Below are 25712 nucleotides of genomic sequence, written 5' to 3'. Positions count from 1 at the left end.
GCGTCGGGCGCTCGCGCGTGCGCAGAACGCTTCTCGGAAAAGGTCCATTCTCTGCGAACACGCCTCACGCATGTTCGAACACTCTAACAAAAAAATGGGGTGTAGTACTTACACCCCTCGTCCCCTATTATTTAACACCCCAAATACTCCAATTCGACGTTCAGTCCACTCACGTCGAACCGACGATACCAACTTTCACAAGCGGCTTGATAGCCGAATGATACAACTTATTGAAATAGCTAATGTGTACGCATTAAAGACTAAAGAAAAACACCCAGGGTATTGTTAGTCTTGCCAAAAAACCTCAGTGCATGTTTTTTTGTTTTGTTTTTAACTTAATGCACGCAGTAAAGACTAGAGGAAAACACCCAGGGTATTGTTAGCCTTGCTGAAAAACCTCAGTGCATGTCTTTTTTTTTTAACTTACATTTGTTCTTTAGAAAGTTATATTACACAGATACCAAGGCGCTCGTAGAAGTTTGTATTGTCAGTTCGACGCGAGCCGACTGAACGTCAAAATGTAGTTTTGGTGCGTGATATATGGGACAAAGAGTGTAAGTACTACAGCCCCTATTTCTGAGAGTGAAGCACGTTAGCGGCATACAAATATAATTTCGATCATGTCTGCGGACAGGTTTTGTACAACCGATGTGACCGTCACACGAGGAAGGCCTCTGCAGACAGTCTTTTTGTTTGTTGTATTTGTAGTGTGACCACGGTTTTAGGCTGAACTGAGCGGTACAAAACAAACGTTGCATGTGCCCATCCCCGAAAGAGACAAAACGAAGATAAACAGCTTGAAGGTTAGTCAGTCCAGAAGCTTCTACGTGGCGCTGAGCTCGTCGGATGATCTACTTCATCCGGGTCTTTGGTTCCTGCCAATGAGTTACGCAGATGCTCAAACGTGTGGTCTCTATGTGTACCAGGACAATCAGCTAAGATGAGAAGACGGGGCGTGTTACTCAACCAGCAAGCGCCTCGGCGTCACTACGCTTCTGAGAGAGAAAGTTGTTCGAGTTTATACGAGCAGAAACGTTTTGCCGGCAGAAGTCACCGGGCAAGCGGACGTGTATGGTACATCACTGCTTCTGCGGTTCGGGACTGTCTGTAGTAGCGATACTGTCGTCAGTCGCGCCCTTCGAAGTCGCCTTAACACCTGCATCTTTGCCCTTCACTGTTGCCAATACGTCGCCCGCCTCGGCAGTATAGTCCGCGCACTGATTTGCTTCTGGAAGCTCTGTCGAACCGACGTCTCCGTCGGTTTGAACGTGAGGAAGTTCTAGTTTCTCGCCGTTCTCAAGCGCCGAGTTCGAGACGACGCCGTTCTCGGCACATTTTTTAAGATGCGGAGACTCGCCTCTCCCTTCTTTTTCAGCCTCGTTTGATAAGGACGGGCCAGCGTCTTCAGACAGCATCGTTGGCGAAGCGTCACCAGCGCCGCTATGCGCGGTCTCAAGAGCAAGTCTCTTAGCCGCAATGTCGGAGCTCGCTGTCTCGTTCTCGTTCAAGTCCGAAATTTCGCTATCCTGGGACAAAAAGACGTCAGCGCTATCCGTAAAGTCATCCACGCATGAACTGTCGGCTACGGTATCGCTCCTCTTAGCCTGCCCATCGGCATCAAGGCGAACAATTATGTTGGCTGTCTCTTGGATCGCCGCATCGCCATCCTTCTCCGAATCGCCAGGTGTGACCCAATGAGAGTCTTCAACGTCCTTTTCTTGAGACGCGGCGGCAGAACCACCGTCCGAAGCCTTACCCCGCGCAGCATTACTGTTAACTTCCGATTCGCAAGGAGCGAACGCCGAGTCCGGGTCCAATGAACCAGCATAATGATCTACATCGCCATCTGACAAGACAGCCACGTCTTCTTTCAGTCCCGAATCGCCGTGGTCCGCGTCTGCGACCGGATCGTGCATCGTCTCCAGAAGCTTCATGCTCTCCCTGTACGTACTCTCCAGGGACTCCTCAGCTCCCCTGTCCACGTCATCGTGCTCCTCCAGGTCGCTGTGTCCAGACAAGTACGAAGACTCTGGGCAGCTGGAGGTGTCGTTGCACGGATCAAGATGGTCCTCGGACTCCTCCTCCACGTCTATGGGCGCCAACCCGTCAGGGTCGTCGCCCACATCGTGCCCAGGCTCCGCGGCCACCGACTCTTCGACGACCTCCTCTCGTCCGCCGTCAACGTCCACCTCCTGGTCCGTGGCACCCTCGGCAGTGTCCCAGCCCGTGCCCTCTTGAGTCGGACCGGCCGGCTCCGCAACACCCCAGTCCTGGCCACCCTTGTCGACGCCGCCCGCTTCCGCTGTTTCCCACGCCTCCACACAGGCGTTCTGCTGCGCGTCCGCCTTGTCCCTACGCTCCCAGCGGTCTTCCCTCCGGTCGCCATCCCTCGGGAAGTCGCGTCCCCTGCGCTCCCCACCGCGACCCCTTCGCGGAGGGCCCCCTCTCCCCCTGTCCATGCCCCTGTGGCCACCGCGGCCTCCCCTCCCGCCCCTCATGTCCCCGTCGAAGGAACCCCCCCTCCTGTTAGGCATCCCGCCCCTGCCACCGCCCCTGCGCTGCGGTCTCCGGTATGAGTCCTCGCCGCGGTGTTCACCGCGATGGTAAGGCGCGTAGCCGTCCTGGCCGTGCCTGCCTCCTCCTCCTCCTCCGAAACGGTCGCCGCCGCGGTGGTCCTGGCGGTGGTCCCGGGGGTCCCGGTGCTGCCAGTGGTCCTGGTAGTCCCGCGGTTGGTCTCGCTGGTCTTCGTCGCCTCCTCCTCCGCCGTCTCTGTCCGAGGGGGCGCTACCGGAGGACTCGGTGCGGCTCCGGTTTCCCTCGTGGTAGCCGCCGCCCCCCGAGCCGCGGCGGGGGCCTCGGCCGCGGTTGCCGCCGTCGCCGCGACCTCGTGGTCCGCCTGCGAAGCGCGCGGTGCTTGTGACGCACGGCGGAACACTGCCACTAACAGTTCACAAAACACAAGGCGGGTCCCGTGCATCTAAATGATCGCTCCACAGCCAATAAGATTGCCGCATTAGCAAACGAGAACGCCGAAGAGCCAATCACGAAGCCTGAACACTGGTACACGGCATACCTTCGTGGCTGCGATTTGTTAAAAACTTAAAACCGGACAAAATTTGCATAAATTAAGATCATAGCGTAGTCATTCAATAATGACATTAAAAGAGTGTGTCTAAACAATGCGGTCTTGACAGGGATGACTGTATGAAGGTGATATAATTTGCGCATCTGTGGAGAAGGACCTCGACGAAGGCAGATTCTTACGAAATAACAATACATGGTGTGAGCGGAAACAGCGAATTCCATTCGATCGAGAAATAGATATCTTTTGACCACTCTACACTGTCGAAAACTAGCGCTCGGTTAAGCGGGCTTACCCTCGTCGACACCCACCATACAGAGAAGCGAACTTTACGCCACGACACTATGCATTGCGAGGAAGCTAGATCACACGACGAGGTAAATAATATTATGTGTGTGTGTGTGTGTGTGCGTACAAGCGTGTGCGTGCGTGCCTGTGTGCCGGTTGCTGAATTCATTTGGAGTATGGATCGATAGCCCTAATTAGTTCGATCTCGACAGTTTTTCGACGTTGATTCTCGTGCCGTTTTTGCGCAAAGGTTAGATGTAAATGGTTAAGGGTAAGTACCCAAGGGTGGGGTAATCCGGCCGGACCAGGCTGAGCTTATTAGCATATCCCAAATCTCCTAAAGAGCGGGGGTTGCGCTTCAACTCATAAATCTATCTAGCTTTGTACTTACTTCTATGACGCCTCACAACACTGCGGCTGGTGCACACAGTTACGTTTCAGTGTGATCGAGTGCGCTGTGCCAATACCACCGCGTAGGAAACAAGGCCTCCGCATGACGTCATCGTTAGTGGACCCCCGGACCCACCCCGAACACGCCGAAACTCGACGAGGGCTGCCGCAAACCGGCACCCGTCTTTGTACTGTAGGACGTGCTGTCGACAATGCATGGCTAGGTGGCGTAAGCTACCGCCCGATCCAAAGGGCTCAGCCGGATTCATCCATCATCCATCCATCCAGTCTTGTCTGGCGCAGCCTACGCTGCGAGCTAATGGGACCAAGCAAGCAGCATCAAAAGTGCAAGTCACTGGGTCTTCCAGCGATGATACAAACACGTACAGAAACATGACGAACACCCCGATGATGCGCTTTCGACGAAGTTTGATTGGCCCCGTTAGCTCGTAGAGTCCAACTGCGTCGGTGAAACGAAGTAAAGGTGGTATTGGCTGCGCTCGCTTGTAACCGTTTACGAGAGAACACACTGGCGCAATCTGCTATCAATTCCACGACAACGGGGTAGCAATTCTCTTTCGCCAGCGGGTAGCGAAAGAGGAACTATTATCAGTTCCGCCCCGTCGTCATGGGAATGTCATACGCAGCGATCTGCGTCACCACACCGAAGAAAGCCCTCGCTCCAATCTTCGTGGTTTCGAATGCGTAATTGGCCGGATTGGTTGACAGATTGGTCAAATGTGGGTTGTTTTACGTGCCAAACCGACAAATGTCATCTGGTTCGCCCCGGCGGAGGACTGACGACCGATTTTGACCACTTGGGGATCCTTCGGCGCGCAACCGAAAAGTTCGGTGACGCAGCGTCTTCTTTGCAATAAGCCGTTGTCAGATTGCGGGAACCTCAGCTGGGATTCGAACCCGCGGCCGCCTGGGGATCCGTAAAGCCGGCACTTTGCTTCGGAGCCACCGAGGCGGCTAAGTGGCAGGTTTGGGAGACGCACATCTCGGAACACGAGCATGGTTAAGAGAATTCTAAACCTTAAAAACAGTCTTGGAATACGGCTGACATTAAAAACGCATACCCTAAATAAAAAAAAATAAAAAAAGCTGAAACACGTTTACAAGTTTCCGTAATGCGAAATTAGAGCGCAGCTCTAGAAAAGGAGGAGGGGAGGGTATGCCCCTCCTACTCCTTTCCTCCCGCTGAATTTGTTCATGGGTGACGTGACACCGAGCTATATGACGTCATTTTCCCCGCTAAATTTAGCGGGGAAACTGAATTGGTGTTAAGGTCGCGTGACGTCAATTTCCCCGCTAAATTTAGCGGAAAAATTGACGCCACGTGGCCTCAACACCGATTTCGTTTCCCTGCTAAGTTTAGCCGAGAAAATGACGTCACATAGCTTGTTGTCACGTCACCCGTGAACAAATTCAGTTTGTCCGCTAGATTTAGCAGGGAAATCGACGTCACGTGACCTCAACACCAATTCAATTTCCCGCTAAATTTAGCGAAGCGGTTACGCCGACGGCGACGCCGCGAAACGCGGAAACGGGCGCCCAAGACCTGCGCTCTAAAAAAAGTTAACTATTTTAATTATAAAGTTGACAGCTCCAATTATCCCTCCCCTCAAATGCCCGCCCGGGGGCATAACCTAGGTGCAAAAAAGAGGTCACCTACCTGCCTTTCCTTTTTCTTTTTTTATTTGCAAAGCTTAATTTTGGTCACCCTGTATAATAGGGTAACATTTCTTGGTATCGAAATTTTCTATCACAGAAAGTTTCCCCGGTACGAACCTGCTAGTGCCTTGCAACTGATGCTTTGTCCGCCGTGGTACTGCCGTTGCGTTGCACGATTATAATTTTCTTTTTAGCAAACCCACCAGTGAGATTTTTTTTTTTACGTGAAATGTTTTTTGGCTAGTTGCTTTGGATTTTATGAATCCGAATTTCGTGAAGTCGCATTTCCGTGGCCTCTGACGTCACGTGACATATCGCCACGTGACATACGCACCAATTCAGTGTTCCCGCTAAATTTAGAGAGATTGACGTCACGAGACCTCCTCACCACTTCAATGTCGCCCGCTAAATTTAGCGGGAAAAGTAACATTCTGTGACCTACAAACCAATTCAGTTTTCCCGCCAAATTTAGCGGGGAAATTGACGTAACGAGATGGTAGAACGTTTCACGTGTGCAACACAATTGCCTAGCAATTTGACGTACAATTTTTTCTTGCTAGCATTGTAGAAATAAAGTTGACAATGATTCGAGCAACTTCAATGGTCGTTCCTCCGGTTTTCTGTCACTCTCTTTCCCTCCGGACCACCGATGACAGTGGTTACGATCTGCCGCGTTCTGTTCCCAACTTTAACTACTGCACCAATGAAAAAAAAAAGCCTGGTAGGGAGGCTCAAGTGAGGGTGGGTGCAACTGCTAGATCGGCGATCACGGGGACATGGACGTCATTTAATTGCTAAATTTTGCTGGGAGTCTATGGGGCAAAGGGTCGTTTTCTTTCCTAATTCGGGTGATAAAAGCCCATTAAGGTGCTTGAATAATTTACACAAGGTATAAATGATTACTTTTCCATAGCCACCAGTTTTGTTGCGATAGGTTAAGTATTTTTTTAACGGGAAAAATGGTAAATTCCGCCATCTTGGACGTTGCTGCTTGTCTGGCAACCCTGGGAGCGAGAAGGAAGCGAGAGAGGCTGCGCCAAGGCGCTCGTTGCTTGCAATGGGAGGCGAGAGGAGGAAAGGCGCATGGAGCAACAGAGTTGCAACAGAGCGGGCGCCTGCTCTCGTGCAGGCAACACTGACGCATATCCTTTCTCGAATCCTCTCCCTCAGGCGCCGCCATTAAATTGCAAACGCTCTCCAGGTTTTGAGTTGCGCCCACCCTCACTACAGCCTCCCTACCTATGGGCCTATGGGCCGTTTCCCCACTTGTCTATCTTAGACCCTGCTCAGAACAGACCAGAAACATGAGAAATATTGCGCGACTTCCGAGTTACCTCAGTGTCCGATGCAAAATCAGATCAAATGGTACGTTAGTCGAGGCGGTAATTGAAAGCTCCGGAAATTCCGACAAGCTGATCCGGCCGAGTGAACTATTATATTGTTAGCATTAATAAAATGAAATGACGTTTTGGCAATGCTTGCGCAAATTCACATTTTGTCGAAATGCAGCAGGGTAAGCACTTTTTTAATTTTTTTGTTATTAATGCATGTGGGATAGTTTTCTTACCAAATTAGCAAAATAAACTGTTTTTTTTTTTTTTTTTGGTAAAAGAGGGCGGCTGTTCTGTTGTTCACCCTTTCGGGAAAAAAATACCGCAGTTTTCACGAATCTTTGAGAGTCTGGATGATGCCAGCATCTTCGTCCTGCAGCGCTCCCTTTCGGCGGTTGCGTTACCCAGTTGAAAATTCCCATTAGATTCCAATTGGAATTTCCAATTGCTACCAGCTAGGTTTTGGGACAACCAATTGGTCACTGCAATGGGAACCAATTGGAAAAAATTAAGATTCCAACTGGAACTTTTTTTCCAATTGGTGAGACCCATTGGCCAGTGTGCTTTCAATTGGAACCCACTAAAACCAATTGGTTCCAATTAAAACCAGTTAGAATTCCAATTGGATCTAATGGGAATTTTCAGCTCATTTGTGAGGTCTTTCTCGAAGTTGCATTTGCGGCGGCGGCGCAGCTCAAAACCGAGTCCGGTTCCCAAATATTCCAGGATACACACAACCACCAACAAGCAGTCTTCACCATTTCCTGACCACGGGAACAAAGCGATTTTCGAAGCATCCGTGCAAATGCTTTTATTTTCCTAATTTGTGTACGGAGCAATGTTACGGATCAAAATGTGATCAATTAGTTGTTCTTTCAAAGGAAACGGAGGTTGGTATAATGTGAAAAAAAGGATTTTAAGATTTTATTTCTGAAAAATACGATATACTTGAGGAAGGCGTAAAAACGCCGACACTTCTACAGCTATTCAAATTAAACGACAAATAAAAGAAAATTCCGAATATACAAAATGTGCCCCACACCCATGACTATTACTTCTCAAGGTTAGCGTACTTTAACTGACGTCTATTATTGGTTCGGCGGAGAGTTAGCCTCCGTCACAGGTGCGCTTTTCAACGAAAGAATGCTTATACTGGTGAAACATGGATAGAACACCTCACACCCCAAGCAGAATGCTTTCCTTGTGTTCTTCCTTCGTTTTGCGATAGACTCGATTGCAGTTCCTTCATATTCAGCATTTTTGTTTGACTTGCTGGGAGCATAAAACGTGCACACCGGCTGAGGACAGCTGTGGAAATAGTAGTGATGCTTGCCGACAATAATCTGTTAAGCAACGCCTATAACATCATTTAAAGTGTCCCCAGACCTCTTGATGTCAATAAAATATGCCACAGTACAACTGAAATACGTAAATAATGCCATCTTTGTAACAAACACTGATGCAAGCAGTTAGCCATGTTAGACAAGTGTAAACACCGTTCCCCAAGATTGTTTTGGACAGTACACCAGCTTGTGATAAAGCTCAAACCTATGTTGAAACCGAAACTCGAGTTCTTCGACTATCTACGAGATTGTGGAACATAATTCTCCGCACTAAATTTAATTTCTTAACGGCACTTGGAAACCGTTGATCACCGGTGATTGACGGCCTATGTGAACGACTGCACTGCACGCACCTGCGATTGCTTACAACGAGATATCAGGTAGGCCGGGAACACTTCCCATCTGAGTACAATTATACTGAATGTTCTCGTGTTTGCATGGATGGCTGGATGGATGATAATGACCGTACCCTTTATAATGGGCAGTAACTGGCGCCACCCAGCCTAGAAACAAAAAGAAACCCACAAAAAGTATGATTCCTCCCCTCGCCCTCCTAAGGAAATTTGCTTCCTCTCTGCACTTTTTGTAACTATCACCAGGCAGTGTGGGATATCGCAAGATAAAATCTATATGGGGGTGTGAAGTCGACAGGCAAAGCTTGAGGAAACAGAGGGGTTCAAGAGGCATTCCGGGCACGATGACACTACCGGTCGTAAGGGCCGTTCACACACTTGCGTCTGCTTATAACCGAGTTCTCGCAATCCCTTACGGCGAGAAAACACACACTGGCACGCCGGCACCATCCATGAGGTGGCCCACGAACTGCATTGTACTAGAGCGAAGGTTTTGCGGTATTTGCGATTTTAAATCCAAGTACCAGTATCTATGAGGAATGGTTGTTTACAACCTTGCAAAATGTTTTTCGAGTAAAAACAACAACAAAAAAAAGCAATGATGTGCGAAAAAAATAGGAAATGTACGGAAATGCCAAGAGCTCCATAGCTACTCGATAGATGGTGCCAGCGTGTTGTGTGTTCTCTCGTTGACAAAAGATTTAGAGGTTTTTAAGGCACACAGTCATAAGAGTCGCAAGTATGTGATGGTGCCTCAACGGCCGAGGTAACACTCACTGGAAGTCTGGTCGTGTGACGGACTACGTGCCCGGGTGCGTGCAAGCTTGTGCACAAACACCGCAGGCGCATGCACTCCGCAAACAAGTGCGAGGAAAGTGCAAAAACAATGCCCAAACACGTCAAACCGAAAACAGCAAAAGTGAGAACCAAACCAGCAGGAAAATACCGGGGAAGCAATAAATCGGGACTTTATTAGTAACAGCACTTATAACATTAACAATGTCTGGGGCGACTTTTCCAGGCAGTGCCCACCACTGGACCCAACCGAAGCCACGAACCGCGTGCGGTCATGCAAAAAATAAATAAGAAAGCTTCCAGGCAATCCCGTCACCAGCTTGCTATTTCTGCTTGGCCTGCACGCGTGAGGGGGCACACAAGGTCAGAACGGGTCAGTTCGGTCTATGCAGCCACGCAACACGGCAAACACGCATGCAAAAGGGGCTTGTGGGAAGACGTGCGAAGTCTTCTTTGGTTTCGGGAGGGATTAGAATCTTTTCCTTTCTCTCTTTATGTTTGCCAATGGCAGAAACTTCCACAAAACTTTCAGCATCTTCAAACGACATGCATGGCTATAATTGTACTCCTACAAAAACGCTGGCTTCAAGTACCGTATTTACTCGCATAATAAACGCACTCGCATATTAAATCCCCTCTCCACAACGGGCATCAAATGAAAGCAAGTCATCTGCTCGTGATTGCACGGCAGTGAACGTGCTCCAATTACGTAACTGGCTAACATGCAGTGGGCCAAAACGTGCTGGCAGCCGGGCATTCAAATGCTACTCCCCATCCTTTCAAACTCGACAGTGGACAGTACAAGAAGGGTGCTGCTTTGCTCGCTCACTATGCAAGTCCAACCTTGGATTTCTGACTATTCGTATGTCACCCTCCTTTTCCCAAAAGGAAACAGCTAAATGTACCCCTAATCAAATATGCAAATGTCAGTCTAAAAATCTAGGCACCAATAAGCTGATTTACTTAAAGTTTATTTTTGGTACTTTGTATGCAGGCTCTTCACAGTCATTCTTTGAAAATATAAATCCCAGCAATGATAGAGCCTGCCTCTCTGAGTAATACATGTGATCAGATATACTGAAGCAACTAAATAGATGTAAAATAAATTTCTCTGGCACTGCACTTCCTCCACCTTACACAATAATGTGCTAACCTTCACATTACACTGCCTCTGCACCCCCCCCCCCAAAAAAAAAAAAAAAGAAGAAAAGAAAACAAAACTGTATGCCCTTCAGAAGCATGCTAAGAATGGGTAAATGGGTAGAGATTAGCGCGGATCCACACTACACTCCGTACACTGCCAAGTTGAGACTACAGTGGAAGCTACGTCCTCAATAGACCAGTCATACACCCGTTTCGCCACGTCATATCACACTCCCACCCATACCCGAGTGCAGAGTTGTGTCAGGTGATAAGAGGGAGGCAGCTGATTGGTCCGTCAGGCCCGTAGCTCCCAGCGCAGTCTTGGCTTAAGGGCGAAGGCAGTATATGTGAAACTAATGTCGACTAATCAAGCTATGCCATCTAATAAGCTTAGGAATCTAGGGACCCTAAGCGTAGCCCAAGGGAGAAAGAGAGAGTGTGCATGCAAGGTGGCAAGCACGCGAGCAACGGGTACATACACCAGGCTTCGGCACGTGACGTCACTCTTCCGTCTTGAAGTGTTCCACAAGCACTGCGGCAAGCAGCAAGTTGGCGAGGTGAGAGAAGCTTTCCCGCGCATCATCCATACACCAAAGCAGGAAGGAAATTCGGTGGACAAGACTCAAAAAGAGATGCACAGCAAGCAGGGTCACACAAACAACTCTTCCTTTTAGGTTTCTCGCAGCTCGAGTCTTCGCACGAACGCTGCGCTCCAACTCGCAAGTTTTGTGTAGCATTGTTGAAGCCATACGAAGGATGATCGTCGACGGGTACGGAAGCGACGTGTATAAATGCAGAGGTTAGAAAAAAGGCAAACTCCATTCAAACTGCAGCGAAACAGTATTGCATGCAACTCCCGAGATGGAGTGGTGAAAACCTGAGTTCAAATGGAGTAGATGTTGACACATGCTTCATTCCTTCTGGGCATGCAAACGCGTCGGCACGCGTATGTCCAAGCCGCGAAACTTCCTTTCGTGCGGACGACTTGTCAGAGAGACACTACAAAAAGCAGGCAAGTGCAAACAAATCGTTTCGGGGCAAACACGAGAAATGCAAATCGTGTAGTTCAGCGATAGAGCGGGGCTCGAAGTGAGGGAGCGAGACAGAGGGCACTGACCTCTGCTGTAGACGCGGCTGTTGAACGTCTGCCCCTGGTCGTTCTGGGGACGAGGGCGAGGAGGTGGGGGCGGCGATGAGGGACCCCTGGGTAGGAGAGGCCAGTGTCACAGCTGGCCTGGCCAATCAGGGAAGAGGCTTGCCACAGAGGCAGCACATTTGAGGAAGGCCACAGACAAGAAACATGGGTGTGCCCACTACTGGTAACTGTGGATGTACCCATTGATACTGGTATTGTGGTGCTCTACCTGTACCAGTAACTGGGTCAAGCTTAAATCGGAGGCTACGTGCAGTAAAAGGTAACTTTTCTTACTTTTTGCTGCAACGCACCTTTTAATGTACTGACACTAGATCTAGCAAGTAGGGCGGTCTTGCACATTGTCAAAATCAGGCATGAAAATCTGGTTTTCAAAACGAAATAGTTTTTTTTTTTTTTTTCAACTTTGACTTAAGGGTTTAAAAAAGGCAAAATTGCACAAAACAGAAAGCTACACAAAAAATTCATTGCCTGTACTTGGCTCACCCCAGATGACAGTGCAGAAGAAGCTATATGCTTGTTTGGATCACTCAGTTCGGCGAGTATGTAGCTCCCACAGCACTGCCAGTTTAGGGGTGAGCATAGTATAGCCGTCTTCTTGGAATGCAATGAACGAACTGCTTGATACAAAAGGACATTCAACTTCACGAATAACATAATGAGACCGGAAAAAGAAGTCCTCAGCGAACGTCAGGTTGCAGTAACCGTTCTGAAGGTGGCCATGTTTAAACCCTTCATCCTGAAACCCCGTCGTAGTTGTTCACACGCCGCAAAGTGACGACGCCACAACGCCGTGAACGACTTTTGCAAACCTTAGGACAGTTTTCTCTCCGTCTCGGCTCTCTTGGAATGCCTGCCCTCCGTCGTTCGCTTGGTCACCTTGCACTTGAATTTCATGCACCTTGTCTGTCAACCTCGCACAAAAGTTTGGGGAAAAAAGAGGAACTAAATATATGGCTTGCAGACAACCGTAGCAACAGCGAGACAGAAAGAACCCCTAAACCGCAATATAACTGCCTCTGGCAACACCCACAGGACAGTCCCAGCCAATCTTTTGATGAACTAGTGTGTTTGGCCCAGTGGGCCAAACACACTAGCTGGGTTTGGCCTGCCGGGCCAAGCACACCCTTTAAATACCATATTTTCGCAGCAAACTCTCGCCATGCACAACGTAAAAAAAAAAAATTAAACAAATACCACCGTCTCTTGCAGTGGGCTGCGAGAAACTGTTTAGGTAAAGCACCCCTGAGGGGAACCTCTTCCCCCATATTGTAGATGCACGCACTCGTAAGTACAGATGGTTGATGTCTGCGAGGGTGCACATTGTGTAGGTGCATATGTGTTTGTGTTGATGGAAAGAAGCGACTTCTTGCTTGAGGCAAAATCCCAGAAGTTCCTCACCTCCACTCTCCTCAGAGTGATGAGCCGTATACCGACCAGGTCCTCGAACTGATACGGTTAAAATGCCCCGAGGCAATAAAGAGCTGGGGTCACTACTTCTCGTCGAGTATTTAGTATTATGGCAGAGCCTCTCTCAACAATGTTAACCTTTTAAAAAAAGAAAAAAAGCTTTATTAGATATGTGTTGTAATCTGGTTAGTCCATGAACAGTTAGATGTCTGTGTCAGCATTTCAAGCTTACCAGTACTTTTCTTTCTCAATATAGTAAAACTCGTGGCAAACCTGTAATGCCAGTTCAAGCACACAACAGTAATTCCACTTTACAGTAAATTCAGTTTTCAAAGAAAAACATCTTCACTACACTGGTATTTTTACTAGTTCTGTGCCTCAAATGCCTATACCAATACGATAAGCATACCTCAAGTTTCCTTCGCTAATACATCACAGATAGTTTCAACTGTGGTAAAATTATCAAGTACTGTTGAGACCGGTTATAACAAAGTCAACGGGAGTCGTAAATCACTTCGCTATATCCGCTATTTCGTTATAACGGAGTGTTAAAGGGAATGGGAAATCGTCATCGCTTCGCTGTAGCCGCTATTTCGTTATAACCGACTTCGTTATAACTGGTCTCAACAGTAGCAGCAGTAAAAAAAACTCTGGAAAAAGTATGATAAGCATGCCTCAGCTTTGCTTCAGTACAGAACACTACAGGGAGTTCATACTTTAATAAAATGCTCGGATAGCAAAGGCATTTTTTTTTTCGTAGATTGTTTCCTCCGTGCTGTACGGTGGTAGCCACACCCCCTACACTTCCTTCCACCTAACGATGTACCAGAGCTGACGCTACGAGCCACCAAAGCCAATGTACAGCCACATCGTCCCATGACCTTCCAGTTGGGTGAATTGACACACACAGCATGAAGTTACATAGCATGCGTGGAGCAACGAATTGGCTAAGGTAGCTCGTAGTGTCCACTGCGGTACAGCATAGGGTGTTTTGCCCCTATTGTAAGACGTTATGCCCACGTCGTAAAGGCCCGCTCACACACCAGCGTTTGACTACGAGCGACTGCGCTGCTGTGCCGGTCGTAAGTCGTAACGAAAGGCTTGAAAACCGGTCGTGTCCCAGTCGGTCGTACTCAAACGCAAGTGCGCTAACGGGCCTTTAGGCGTTGCACCCCCCTCATAAAGCTGCGGTCACACTGCTAATACCTAATACAAAAGACGGTCCACAGACACCGTCCAAGGTCTGTTGCTTCCTTGTATCACAGCCCCGTCACATCGGCCATACAAAGACTGTGCAGACACGTTCGAAGCATACATATATATGAAGCTTAGAAAATGCTCGAGGCGTGTCTGCGGATAACCGTGTCGTCACGTCTGCACCCACGTCGCAAGGAGTTACGCCCAGAAGGCGGGGATTGACGGACGGCCCAGTGAGCTGCCTCCAACTTACTCCTGGACGTCCTTGTGGTGGTCCCACTCGCGGCGAAACTCGCCGGCGGCGTTGACGTGGCGCTGCAGGCGCTCCTGGTCAATCTGCTCCCGGTCCATCTTCCACTGGTCGTACTCCCGGCGCTGCCGTCCCGTCATGCGCATGCACGGGTTGCGCGGCGGGGACTCGGGAAATTCCTGAAACGCAAGGCGGGACGCGTCAATGCGCCGCAGTCATTGAGAATAGATTGAGGAGGAAAGCCGCTCTTTGAGCATTTGATATGCTGCGAGGTTTGGAAGGCGAGCTTGAAAACAAAATGCGCGTCAGGGACTCGATTAAAACTACCGAAAAATCCGAGTGCATTTACGCCACCGCGTAGAGGGTGGTTAATATGGCGTTGTTTTATTGTGTAACATATAAGTTACCAAAACATTAGTGTCTTGAATGTCGCGTGCCAGGCTACATTCCTGAACTGGTAGCCACGCTTATTACGAAGCACAGATGTCCCGGTTACTTGTGCGGAAGCAGACGTAAGCTTTCGTCACGTAACATAATGTGAGAAAATGGGGTTGTGTGAGCCAGCCTTAACATCTCTCGCAGCAACGGCGGCTCTGCGCTAGAGTAATTCGTCATCCTTGTGGCATCGCCATTGCTTCTGTGCCGCCTCGTGAGCACAATTGCGAGGTTTTTCGCATTTTTTTCGCTTTCGCTCTCGATTCCACTCTTGTGCCTGCTTTGTACTCTGTCTACGACGAGCCTCTTTGGTGCGCTGCAACTGAAATATGCGTTCTTCGGGCCCGCCGAGAACTTTTCGAAGTTTAGCCAAATGGCGTACCGGTTCGTCTGCTCAGATGGTCGTGCAAATCTGCCAGCACGACAGAGTGTAGGCTACAATCAAACCATCCTATAGTCACCGAAAGGATGAGAACCGCAAGGCACCTTTTGGAATTCCTGGCAACCAGCACGTGCTTGTTGCCTTCCGTGTTGTTCTGGATGCAAGTGCACAATCAAAGCTCACAAAACGCCGTTAAAAAAGAAAAAAAAAATTAGATTTGTTGAAATTTGTTTTGTAGTTAGCTCAGTTGGTGGATCGACTGACGGTAGAACAAACAACTGCTGTCATCTATAGGCTGCTGGTTCAAATCCAGCTTGACGGACAGACATTTGAGTTTTATAAACTGAGTGGCGGCTGCGAGCGATTGTGTGATTGATAACATAGCCGATGACCTTGTCAAAGTTTTCGCGAAGGACGACCCTTCAAATTCTCGGGGAGGTTCCCACTAACAGCTGTCGCCGTACAACAAGAATGTAAAAAAAGTAAAGAGTAATTTGTCCTCCGGAAGTTTTAGATAGCAGCAACTTAAGTGTGCTCCAAGAGGCATCTGATAAGGAATTTAGCCAGTGCAATACGACCGTTAGTCTGGTATTTTAACGTGCATCAGGCAAAAGTCATGTACAAATTCACGCCAGTATGATCACCCAGATCTAGATAAACATCTGTAGCTTTTTGATAAAAAAAAAGAAAAAAGAAGATTTTGAGAAGCTTTGTGAAAGAAACTGTACCTGCTAAATTTATGATGTCAAATAAAAAGCATCAAGTGGCTAAAAACTTTTCTGCTGATCTCCTAGGAATGTCATTCTCACTTCACTGGACAATTTGGATGCCATTGTTTCTGGGTAGCTTGCAGCCAGGATAACTCCACTTTAAAACTTGTCTACCAAATCTTTAGAATCTAATGTGAATGTCTCCTAAACTACTTAAGGGAGGATAGTACCCAGAAAAAACAATTTCTGCAAAAAAGTTGATTTTGAAAAATGCTATCTTTACATCCACCAACATCTAGAGAGTATTCACAGAAAGTTTCATTTGTTTACACAGCATAGTTAAAATTTTATAAATTATTTTCTGTCCCCCGATGCTAAAGAAAAGGTGGAGGTTGAAGCACTTCGAACACATTTTTCTTCGTTCCACTTTTTGGCATAAATTTCACTTTAGGAAAACTATTGTTTGTTGATGGGACAAAAGGAAAGACTCACTCATTGTTTTTCCTAACTGAAATTTTATGGGCAATGTACTGTGGAATTGTTTTTCTGAATACCTGGATGTCTTTTATAAAGATGTCAAGATTTTGTCGACGACATAAAAGGCAAAATATTTACTTGATTTTTCACCGCGATGTTAGCATAAAATAAATTACTTTATGGAAATTTTGTTTACCCAGTTCCTCTTTACAGGCATTCTGCAGCCGATCTAGTGAAGAAAAATCTTGGATTGGAAAAATGGTAGTGTTCTAAAAACAGTTTTCCTAAACAAAGTCAGTGTGTTCCTTTAAAAACGACCATAATTTCTTTTACCCTTCATGTACGCGGAATAAACTTCACACTGCATCCTTCTTCCCAACTGCCAGCATATACTGCAAATTTCATTCATATGCAGCCAAAGGTTCAAAAGTCAACCCCTTTGCTAGCATCCCCCCTTAAGCTACCTGAAAAGTACCAAAACATTTCCCATCTGCTCACTGAAAGTTTCAGACCATGTAATAACCTTAGTGACAAGATGGAGCTAGAAATAAAAAGTCGCCCGAGCAGACGGCGCCACTGACCCTTTCCATGTCTCTGTCGTGGCGCATGGTGGGCTTGACATTCTCAAAGTCCTGCCCACCGTAGTTGTGCCGGTGGCGCCTGCTGCCGCCCCGGGGAGCGCCCTGTCCTCCGCGTTCGTCCTGCTGAGGTGCCCCCAGTGGTGCCCTTGGGGGCCCTCCCCCACCTCCTCCCCCTCCTTCCCGCATGCGGTCGGCCAAGAAGCGGAAGTTGGGGTCCGGCGGAGGAAGGTCTTCCTGCAAGCAAGGGACGAGGGCGGCTTCTCAACGCCGAGTTTCGATGGCAACTCAGCGGCCCGCTACGTTTATTTATCTGTCTTCGCATCTAGTGTGCCTCAGTGTCCTTCTTCTGAAGGTGGTGTCATTCTTTGCAGTACCTGATGCAGACGGCACGTGTTCATGGCAGGCGAAATACAAAGAAATGGTAAAGAAGCGAAATTCCACCTTAGCAGAGGTCAAAGAACTCGCCCATTTCACATTGGACTAGGCGATGTGATCCAAGTACACTTCTCCAACCATAACGCAGCAACAATAACACTTTTAAAAACTCTTTTGTTTTTTTCCAAAAACCGTCGCCGAATAGAACTGCCTGCCAAAACAAAATGTTGACAGCCCATTGCCAGCAAATGTTTTTCTCAAAGCTTACGATTTACAAACTTGCCCGTTCGAAATTTTTCTTTTATTTGTTATTGTCAATGTTTTTAATTAAAGATGTGCCCCTTTTTATTCTATCATGTCCTTTCATCTGTGTTATTTCCCCACCTGCCTGGACCCTAACGGAGCCTACAGTATTATCAAATAAATAAATAAATAAAGGCAGAAGTCTATTTCATGCGCATCAGAGCAACGAGAAAAAGGCATCAAGATGCAATGTGCCAGTGCCCTAAGGTGGACGTATATACATATTAAGGCACTCTTTCTTTGCTTAAACTGCAAACAAGGAGGCCAATGGGAGAAGAAAACAACCTTGCAAAGTTTGCCAACTTTTGCGTGCGGTAAAAATTTAATTATATTGTCACTAACAGCTCTAGAGGTATGGACCACAATAACGATGGTGAGAAAGAAACAAATAAGAGTAACATTAGTGCGACATTCAATGCACATGAAATCTCACAAAAAGAAAAGCCCACTCAAATGTTGGTGTCAGAGGAACAGCAAAGTCTAGGTTCAGCTGCAAATCTCTGAACATAGTTTCTTTATCCGCCAAAGTGCTCCTATCCAGTACTGGATGAAGCGAAATGCTATCCGCTAAAAGTGAGTTTCTGTAAACTTACAACTACATGCTCCCAGGCGAGACACCTGCTAAAGACCACAGGGAACCCAGATGCTACAACAAACAACCGAGAGACGAAGTTCACTTACGGCACTCAGCCGCTGTGGACGCTTCTCCCCACCGTCTCTCTGCAAGAAAAAAGACGACCATTGCAATGCCCTTGCCAGACAACAGGGTCTATATGCAAAGACTCTACTAGATATCGTTGATGTAAACTAAATTGTCAAAAATATATTTACTTTTTAAGGTTACACCGATAAACAGGTAAATTCCCATAAACTTAAAGGGAGGTAAGTAATGTCTTGCTTTTGCTTGTGGAGGCACTAGCCTCCGCGACCTTTTTGGCAACAAACAGAGTGTTTGCTGCGATCTAGAGGACGGGGCATAACCCTGTCTTGACCCAAGTATCCGAACGATAGATTCGGAAACTCGTAAGCCCAAGACATGCCGGAGGGTATGGGCAATAAGTAACATTCCAAGTACTAATTTCTATCTTTGTGTTCGGTATACCACGTGAACCCAGCGTGGTTACAACAGCCAAACGAACAAGCAAACAATTACATCCGTGTCTGTTCTACGGAAGGCCCCTCAAACATGTAACAGGTTCGACCGCCCTTACTCAGAGAACGGAATCGATTATATGCCCGCAAAAAAATCAATTCCCTCCCGTCCCCAACTACACCAGGAGGTTTGACAGGCCCATTGCACATGGGGACGGAGAGAATTCTGCTTGGCACTGGTGTGCGTGGTGACAATACTTGGATAACTTGGATATCGTCTGCTTCTCAATTCGCCCCCCTTAGAGCCAGCCAATTTTGGCAGCTTGGCACATTCTAAAGTTTGCCGGACTACTTAAGAAACATTTAGACAGAACTAGGTCGTAAAATTTGACGCGTTGCCTTCCTAGCTGATACTGAACTGGATGGCACTGCTTTTTCAAAAACAAAAATGAAGCGGAGTTGCTTTTTAGGCCCCAACATCAGTACTAAGGGTCACCATTGTCTCAAACCAGGGCTGGGCAGTATCACGATGCAAATGTATCATGATAGTATCTTAAAGATACTTTCGAGTATCTGTATCTCTGTATTGAGTTACACTTCCGAAAATGTATTTGTATTTCAGAAGTGAAATACATTGTATTTCACTTCTGAAATACAATGTACTTACACATGTATCGCATTTATTCCCAGACTCTGCCAGGCTTAAAGGACACATGCAAAGGAAAAAAACATTTTTTTAAACAGCTTAGATGGAAAAAGGATATCATAAAACGATTTTACAACGAAGAAAAAAAAATTGTTAGAGCTATATTTACGGTGCTATACAAATTTGTAGTTGGTTGTCTGGTATCAGCAATCAAAATTAAATAAAAAAAAACAATTCAAAGGAAATGCGAAGAACGGTCACTTACAAGAATAACAGAATAAGCTCCTCCCAGAACCCTGTTTTGCCGTGACGGTTCATCTTAAATTGGGACACACCCTCACGGCAAAACGGTTTATTTCAGGAAGACGCCATTTGTTAACCATGGCAAGCAGTCGCTGGTCTTTAGCACCCATGAATCATTAGAGTCGACAATTTGTTTTAGCAGCATTTGGGATGGTAGCGGCAAATAAATTAAGAGTTTGGGGTATAAATTGACATATAGGGAAATATAGAAGCACTACAATTTGCATTCGCCACAAACTGCACCCCTCTGCACCTACAATCGTTCATGTAAAAATTAATTTTTGTGTATCTGTATTCCGGAATACTTTTTCAATGTATTTGCCGAAGCGTCTTATGGATGTCCAGTTACACAGAAGGCAGATGTATCTCAGTGTCTGTATTTTGGCCTAAAAATAAATGCATCTCAGTATTTGTATTCCGGAATACTTTTTGGAGCATCTCTGCCCAGCCCTGTCTCAAATGAAACTGAGCCAATATTTTTTTCTGTGCTGTAAACGAAATCGTTGGTCAATGGATACACTTCTACATTGGGGAGGGTAACGGAAGGTAACCGGAAAGGGCGTAGGGTAGCAGCGAGCGTACCGGAGGCGTGGGGAACTCCGCGTCCTGCTGCGGGTGCTCCTCGAACCTGGGCCTCTGCCGGGCCCCACCCCTGTTGCCTTCGTCTCGGGGACGGTGCTGTCCCTGGGACCTCGGCGGACCCCGGGGGTTCGACCTCTGCGGGTTGGGGCGTCGCTCCCCCGGCTGGCTGGCATCCGGCTGCAAAAACCAGGCGCACCACACGCGCGTCTGCACTCGACTCGTTCTGACCAGAAACAGCTCTCACGTGCAGGATTAACGCAAACATGCAAAGACGAAAAGAAACAACTGCAATGGCTTTGTTCCGTTTTGTGCGTGGCAACTTTAATTGTGACGTGCAGGTGTCACCTGTTATGTTACAAGTTCTTTGCATGTTGGCAAGATGAAACAACAATTTTCGCGTTATTACTTTTTTCAGTTTTTATGATTCAGTTACTTCATCGGGTTTCAATGAATGTAATCGTCTGAACTGCTTTCTCGCTCTGCTGTTCCTGGGTCCATTTAAAACAAACAATAAATCAATTAATCAATATACCCAGTATGCGCATGTTTTTAGGGGATCTTTTTCCCTGCAGTTGTTTGTGCACATCATGCAGTAAAATTAGTGGTGATTCTCGAAATCTGCCTTCGCTAAACAAGTTTCAAAGACAGTTCCTGAACAGTAGCTTGACCACTCTTTTCTGTTCAACCTTCCTCTTTGCATTGCTCGGTTCATCTCAGCCATTAGTAGGCAGATGTTAGAAGACGCCCAACCACTGGTAGTAGCGCACACAGAACTGGTGCAGCACCCTACACAGGTGCCAATTGGTGAAAACTTAACTTTACCTAAACCACAACTTTATCCAAGTTCCCAGAGAGCAATGGTAACTCACGGGGGACTTTTTCACAGCACCTTCCTTGATGGCAGAGCTGCTGAACAAGTCGGCATTCTTCTTGTCTGCTTCTATCTCCTGAAAACAGCAAACGATAGTTCAGAGGGGAGCAAGTAAGCGTTGCCAGCACTGCTGAACAGACTCGTAAGGATCTACCAGACGCCTACTAGGTACGTTAGGACAGGGCAACAATATCAAATGCACCTAGAATGTCGCTGAAGAGAGCAGAAACAGCACATCACTTCGGGAGTTGGACTGATCCAGCTAACTCCAGGCTTAGTTCAGCTATCATTTGAGGCTATCACTCATAAGAAAGTATGACTTGGCAAAATACAAACTTCCAAAACTGCGTCCTCACAATACTCTCTCCAGATAAAAATAACATACTTTGTTTTAATTCGCCGAAATTGTTTGTGTTCTGCTTTGCCAGCTTCACAAGTCATTTGGAGCAGTATGACTTGTTATTTTGTATTATAAATCCCCTAACCATCATCAATTACAGTCTTCGACAGGTCAGAAATGCAGTGAAAGTTCCAGCTAAGGCACACACTGCTTGCCTTCTGCCGTGCTTTGTCCGGGAGTGCTTCTGAGGTGCTAAAGTGTCATCAAATGTGGAAAGCTCACACCAGAGGCCGAGCTACTACTCCCTTCTTAACCTGTCGCTGACCGCAGCTGCACAGATAGCACAGAGGACCGCTCGACAACACTACGAAACGGGTTCTGGCGAATTGTTTCGCATTCCCAGCGGCGCGTCTAGGATCGGTCGGGGCGTGCTCACGGCGTGGCGTCGTCTGATCTCCTCGTTCTTGAGGCGCATGTCCTCCATGCGCTGCTTGGCAAGCTCCTCCTTCTCCTCCCTCGACAGGTCTGCCAACTGCACATGACAACCCACACTCAACCGGGGAACCTACTTCGCCGCAAGCTCGTGATCAAAAGGGCCCTTTGCTTTTCGGCCGACCAACGAGACTCTAACTTAGATATGACGATGGAAATTGTGCCCAGAACACAGAATCTGCTTGAGTGCGGGTTCTCAGACTGGATACTTAGAAGTTCATAGGTTTCTTTGAGGTATAAACTGACATAAGGAGCTCCTCGAGCACCCAAATTCTTTCGGACGCCCCCCGCCCCCCCTCCTTCCTCCCCAAAAAATAATGTATTTTTTTCCAGTTCCAGAAGAATTTTACTGCATCTAAGTCATGCACCCATACAGAACTAAGAGTCAATATTGCCAAACACACCCTGGTATATACCGTAAAATACCGCGGAAGCGCTCACAATTAATATTTTCCAAACTTGGGAATTCTGCAAGCTATATGTTAAGTGCCTGATTTGACCGGACAAGCAACCATGTCTAGATTCACCCAGTTTTCAGTGAAAATGGGGTGGGCGCTTACCCAGTATTTTACGGTACATTATTGTTGGCAAAGTCCGTAGGTTTCTACACTGCCTTACTGCAGTAGTGCTGTCATTTAAAGCAGGTAGGTGGACCTAGATATAAACTTTTGAAAACTAAGATTTCAAAAGCCTCAGGTATATGGGGCAGAAATGCATCCTTATAAAAAGGAATTAGGCAATGAGGGTATGATACTCTGTTCAAAGGTTCACACATGTCTCATAGAGTTGCATGGTTGGCAGAGCATGTCCCTTACACAAAAGATCACATAACTCTTGGAAATCTAAACATCCTGCTCATTCAGTCAAACACACAGACACACATAAATTCTGTTCCAAGATAATGATAGAACTATAATTAATGATGCCCAACTAGAAAACCTCTCACTACAATTTGTGGAAACTGAAGTAAGTAGAAGCTGCCTTTTTTTTTTTTTTAAATTTCTATTCCACAAGTATATTTAATTTTATTTAATGCAATTTTTAATGAACAATAAATGTCACGAAAAACTGCTGGCATAATAGTCTCACCTGCGACATAGTGCGAAGGATGTCTTGTGAACCCTGAAAATAAAAACAATCATTGTCAAGCTTGCAAACTGACTCGATTACAAGCCCCAAGTGACGAAAAGAAAACATTAGAATTTCCATTTAATGTTTTCCTAGAGCAAGTCACTAACTCTGTTATTGTGACAGAACTCACAGGAGTAAAAACACCACATAATACTCGCCAAATTAAGCACTAAGCTGACATTATGTCAACTGATTACAATAGATGAGTGGTCAAAATGTTGTTGCAATATTAAGCTCTCCTAAATTCTGCAGTTCTTTCTTTCACTCTCAGTTTTCTGCCCGACTACAGTGGTATAACCTGGAACTCTAATACAACCTACATACCACAATGACCAAGTACCATTGCTTTGCATTAAAAGAAGTGGCTGCTATAGTCCGTTGCAACCCAAGAAGGTAGGACGAGGGTAAGACGGGCCGAGGAGGAGGAAGCAGACGGAACGCTAAAGAGAGGAGGAGGTTTCCCCCTCTCTTCTCCAGCGTTTCGTCTGCTTCCTCCTCCCCGGCCTTCCTTTCCCTCGCCCCACCTTCTTGAGTTGCAACGGACTATAGTAACTGTTAGGGAATACCAAAATACCACCAAAACACCTTCTCTCCTCTTAGGAGCTATGAAAACATTTTATACCGTCCTTGATCTTAAACTTCTGTCAGTGTAAGCTTACACTAAAAGCAGAATTTAGGTGTGACCTTAGACCTTACACCATAACCAGTGCTAGATGTTGGATGTATGTTTACGGCGCTAAAAGTACAAAAAAATTTTTAACCTTTAGCAGCGTAAAAGCTTGCAGAAAAAAGGTGTAGATGCTGTGTGTACATTTATGATCAAACTAGAGCACTTGTCCAGATGACACTGCTTGTTTTAATTTTCATTCACACTTTTAGCAAACGTGCTAAAAAGACAAATTAATTGTGACAAAAATTTTCGCGCTGACATGACTGTCATAGCCTGCTGCCGCATCTTAGAATTACTATGTTCTACGTTTGCCAGTATGACAAAATAAATCCCCCCCTACCAAAAAAAAAAAAAAAGAAAAAAAAAAGAGCTTTAAAGAGGTAAGGCAGCTATTTAAGGTCTAAAAATAAGCACTGTTGGGGGCACAGGAAAATAATAAATAAAACAAACAAAACAATTTTTTGAGCCCAAAAACATCCGGCGAAGAGAAGCATGCGTAAACGGACAAGAACGGGAGTGCACACGCGTGCAGTGTCGCGGCAAGTGCTTCGGAAGCGTCCCCCGACCATCCAACCCATCTTCCACTTCCCCGCGTCCGCGACAGAGCAAGCGCTGCTTCGTGAGCTGCGATTTCGTGCGACCCCTTCCTTACACAAACACACACAATTCCTCCTCTCGTAATAAAACACCGTGCGCCGTGAACTCCTGTCTACACTACCGTGCACTCCGCAAACTCCACAAAACAACTCCCCGTGGTGATCCCGTCGAGCTACACCGAACGACCGGATCCGCACGGAATTGTCACTGCAGGAGTTCAAAACAACAACAAAAACGGAGTGACTTAAGTTGCGTGGAAAGGGCCACCCGAATATATAAAACAAACGAAAAAGAAAATACAAAAAAACCTTGTAGGGTGAAAAGAAATCAGTGGTAAACCCGGCCGCATCACTTCAAAGTGACGATACGACAAAAACAAAAAAAGAAAAAGAAAATGCTTCTAGGAGCCGGGCGAAGTGATCATTCGATCTCAAACAAGGAACACGTAGTATTTATTAAATAATGGCGCAAATTTGGGAGACGCTACACTTCGTTCATCTTAGAAGAGGGATCAATCAGTAGTCGGACGTTTTACAGAGATCGTCTTGTCCTAGCTTCGAGGATCAAGTGCTCATGTTCACGAAGTGCTTGGTTTAAGCGGTCAAAGATCAGTAAAGGAATATTTAAATAAAATAACTGGACGCTCGGATTTTCGGTCGCCCAAAATAAACATGCACAACCGGCAGAGAATATCAAGCGGTAGTCGGAGCTGTCAAGCCACGGTAGGCGCCGAGCGTCGAAGCTGGGACGGGCACCCGAAAGCAGGAGCTAAAATAGATTTTCTTTCCGAAACTGAGCACGTTCTATTGAGGACAGCGACAAACGTGCAAAAGTGAGCAGAATTAACAGAAATGGATATCCCATTTGGATCTCAGCCCGGTGGTAAAGGCTCAACCTACACTCCATTTTTTAATTATTATTTTTTCTCCTAGGGCAGGCCTCGCTGCTTTTTCGTTAGCGGCAAAGCAGGAAATATACGAAGTATTTCGCTTTACCGACGCATCGTGCACGTTGCACGAAAGTTACGGAGACTAAGTGCAGCAAAACGGTAGGCAATTGGAGATCGGGTGAAACACAGGCGGCTTACCTTCGCGAATCAAAGGAGAGATCAGAGCGATCAACACGCAAACACACAAAAACAAACACTAAATCGAGTGGCTTTGGATCGACTCGGCTTTGGCGAGCTCACACCTAAGCTTTCAGAGCAAACTTGGCGAGATTTGTTTTGAATCGCAAGCAATTAGTTTTTGATGGTGTAATTTTAGTGTATTTTATGTGTGAACCCGACTTGTTTTCACTTTAATTACGTGGCC

The 25712-nt window shown here is 46.7% G+C and overlaps 1 protein-coding gene across 2 annotated transcripts; it reads right to left on the bottom strand.

Annotated features, from left to right (window-relative positions):
- Positions 1-48: 48 nt before the first annotated feature.
- LOC8042448 (filaggrin) lies at positions 49-25551 on the bottom strand. 2 transcript variants are annotated; one of them, XM_042288713.1, is made up of 12 exons: positions 25487-25551; positions 23091-23123; positions 21946-22041; positions 21168-21245; positions 20299-20475; positions 18357-18395; positions 16998-17231; positions 14416-14591; positions 12368-12469; positions 11520-11605; positions 336-2896; positions 49-239 (listed from the first exon to the last, which is right to left on the bottom strand). In XM_042288713.1, the coding sequence occupies exons 2-11, from the start codon at positions 23097-23099 to the stop codon at positions 1080-1082; spliced, it is 2814 nt and encodes a 937-aa protein (XP_042144647.1). In that variant the 5' UTR covers positions 23100-23123; positions 25487-25551; the 3' UTR covers positions 49-239; positions 336-1079. The 2 variants fall into 2 exon arrangements, with proteins under 2 accessions (XP_042144647.1, XP_042144648.1); XM_042288714.1 differs by lacking the exon at positions 12368-12469.
- Between the last annotated feature and the right edge of the window lie 161 nt (positions 25552-25712).

This window comes from Ixodes scapularis, unplaced genomic scaffold (assembly GCF_016920785.2).
Source record: "Ixodes scapularis isolate PalLabHiFi unplaced genomic scaffold, ASM1692078v2 PGA_scaffold10__122_contigs__length_95168666, whole genome shotgun sequence".
Classification (NCBI taxonomy): domain Eukaryota; kingdom Metazoa; phylum Arthropoda; class Arachnida; order Ixodida; family Ixodidae; genus Ixodes; species Ixodes scapularis.
The sequence above is the reverse complement of the archived record's forward strand: the minus strand, read 5'-3'. Positions and strand labels throughout refer to the sequence as shown.

Excerpts from the sequence above, each read along its gene's own strand:
- LOC8042448 (XM_042288713.1), bottom strand. Across the intron at positions 18,396-20,298 it reads CGGAGTTCCCCACGCCTCCG|AGAGACGGTGGGGAGAAGCG; the intron begins GTACGCTCGCTG and ends TTTTTCTTGCAG. Across the intron at positions 14,592-16,997 it reads ACGACAGAGACATGGAAAGG|GAATTTCCCGAGTCCCCGCC; the intron begins GTCAGTGGCGCC and ends CTTGCGTTTCAG.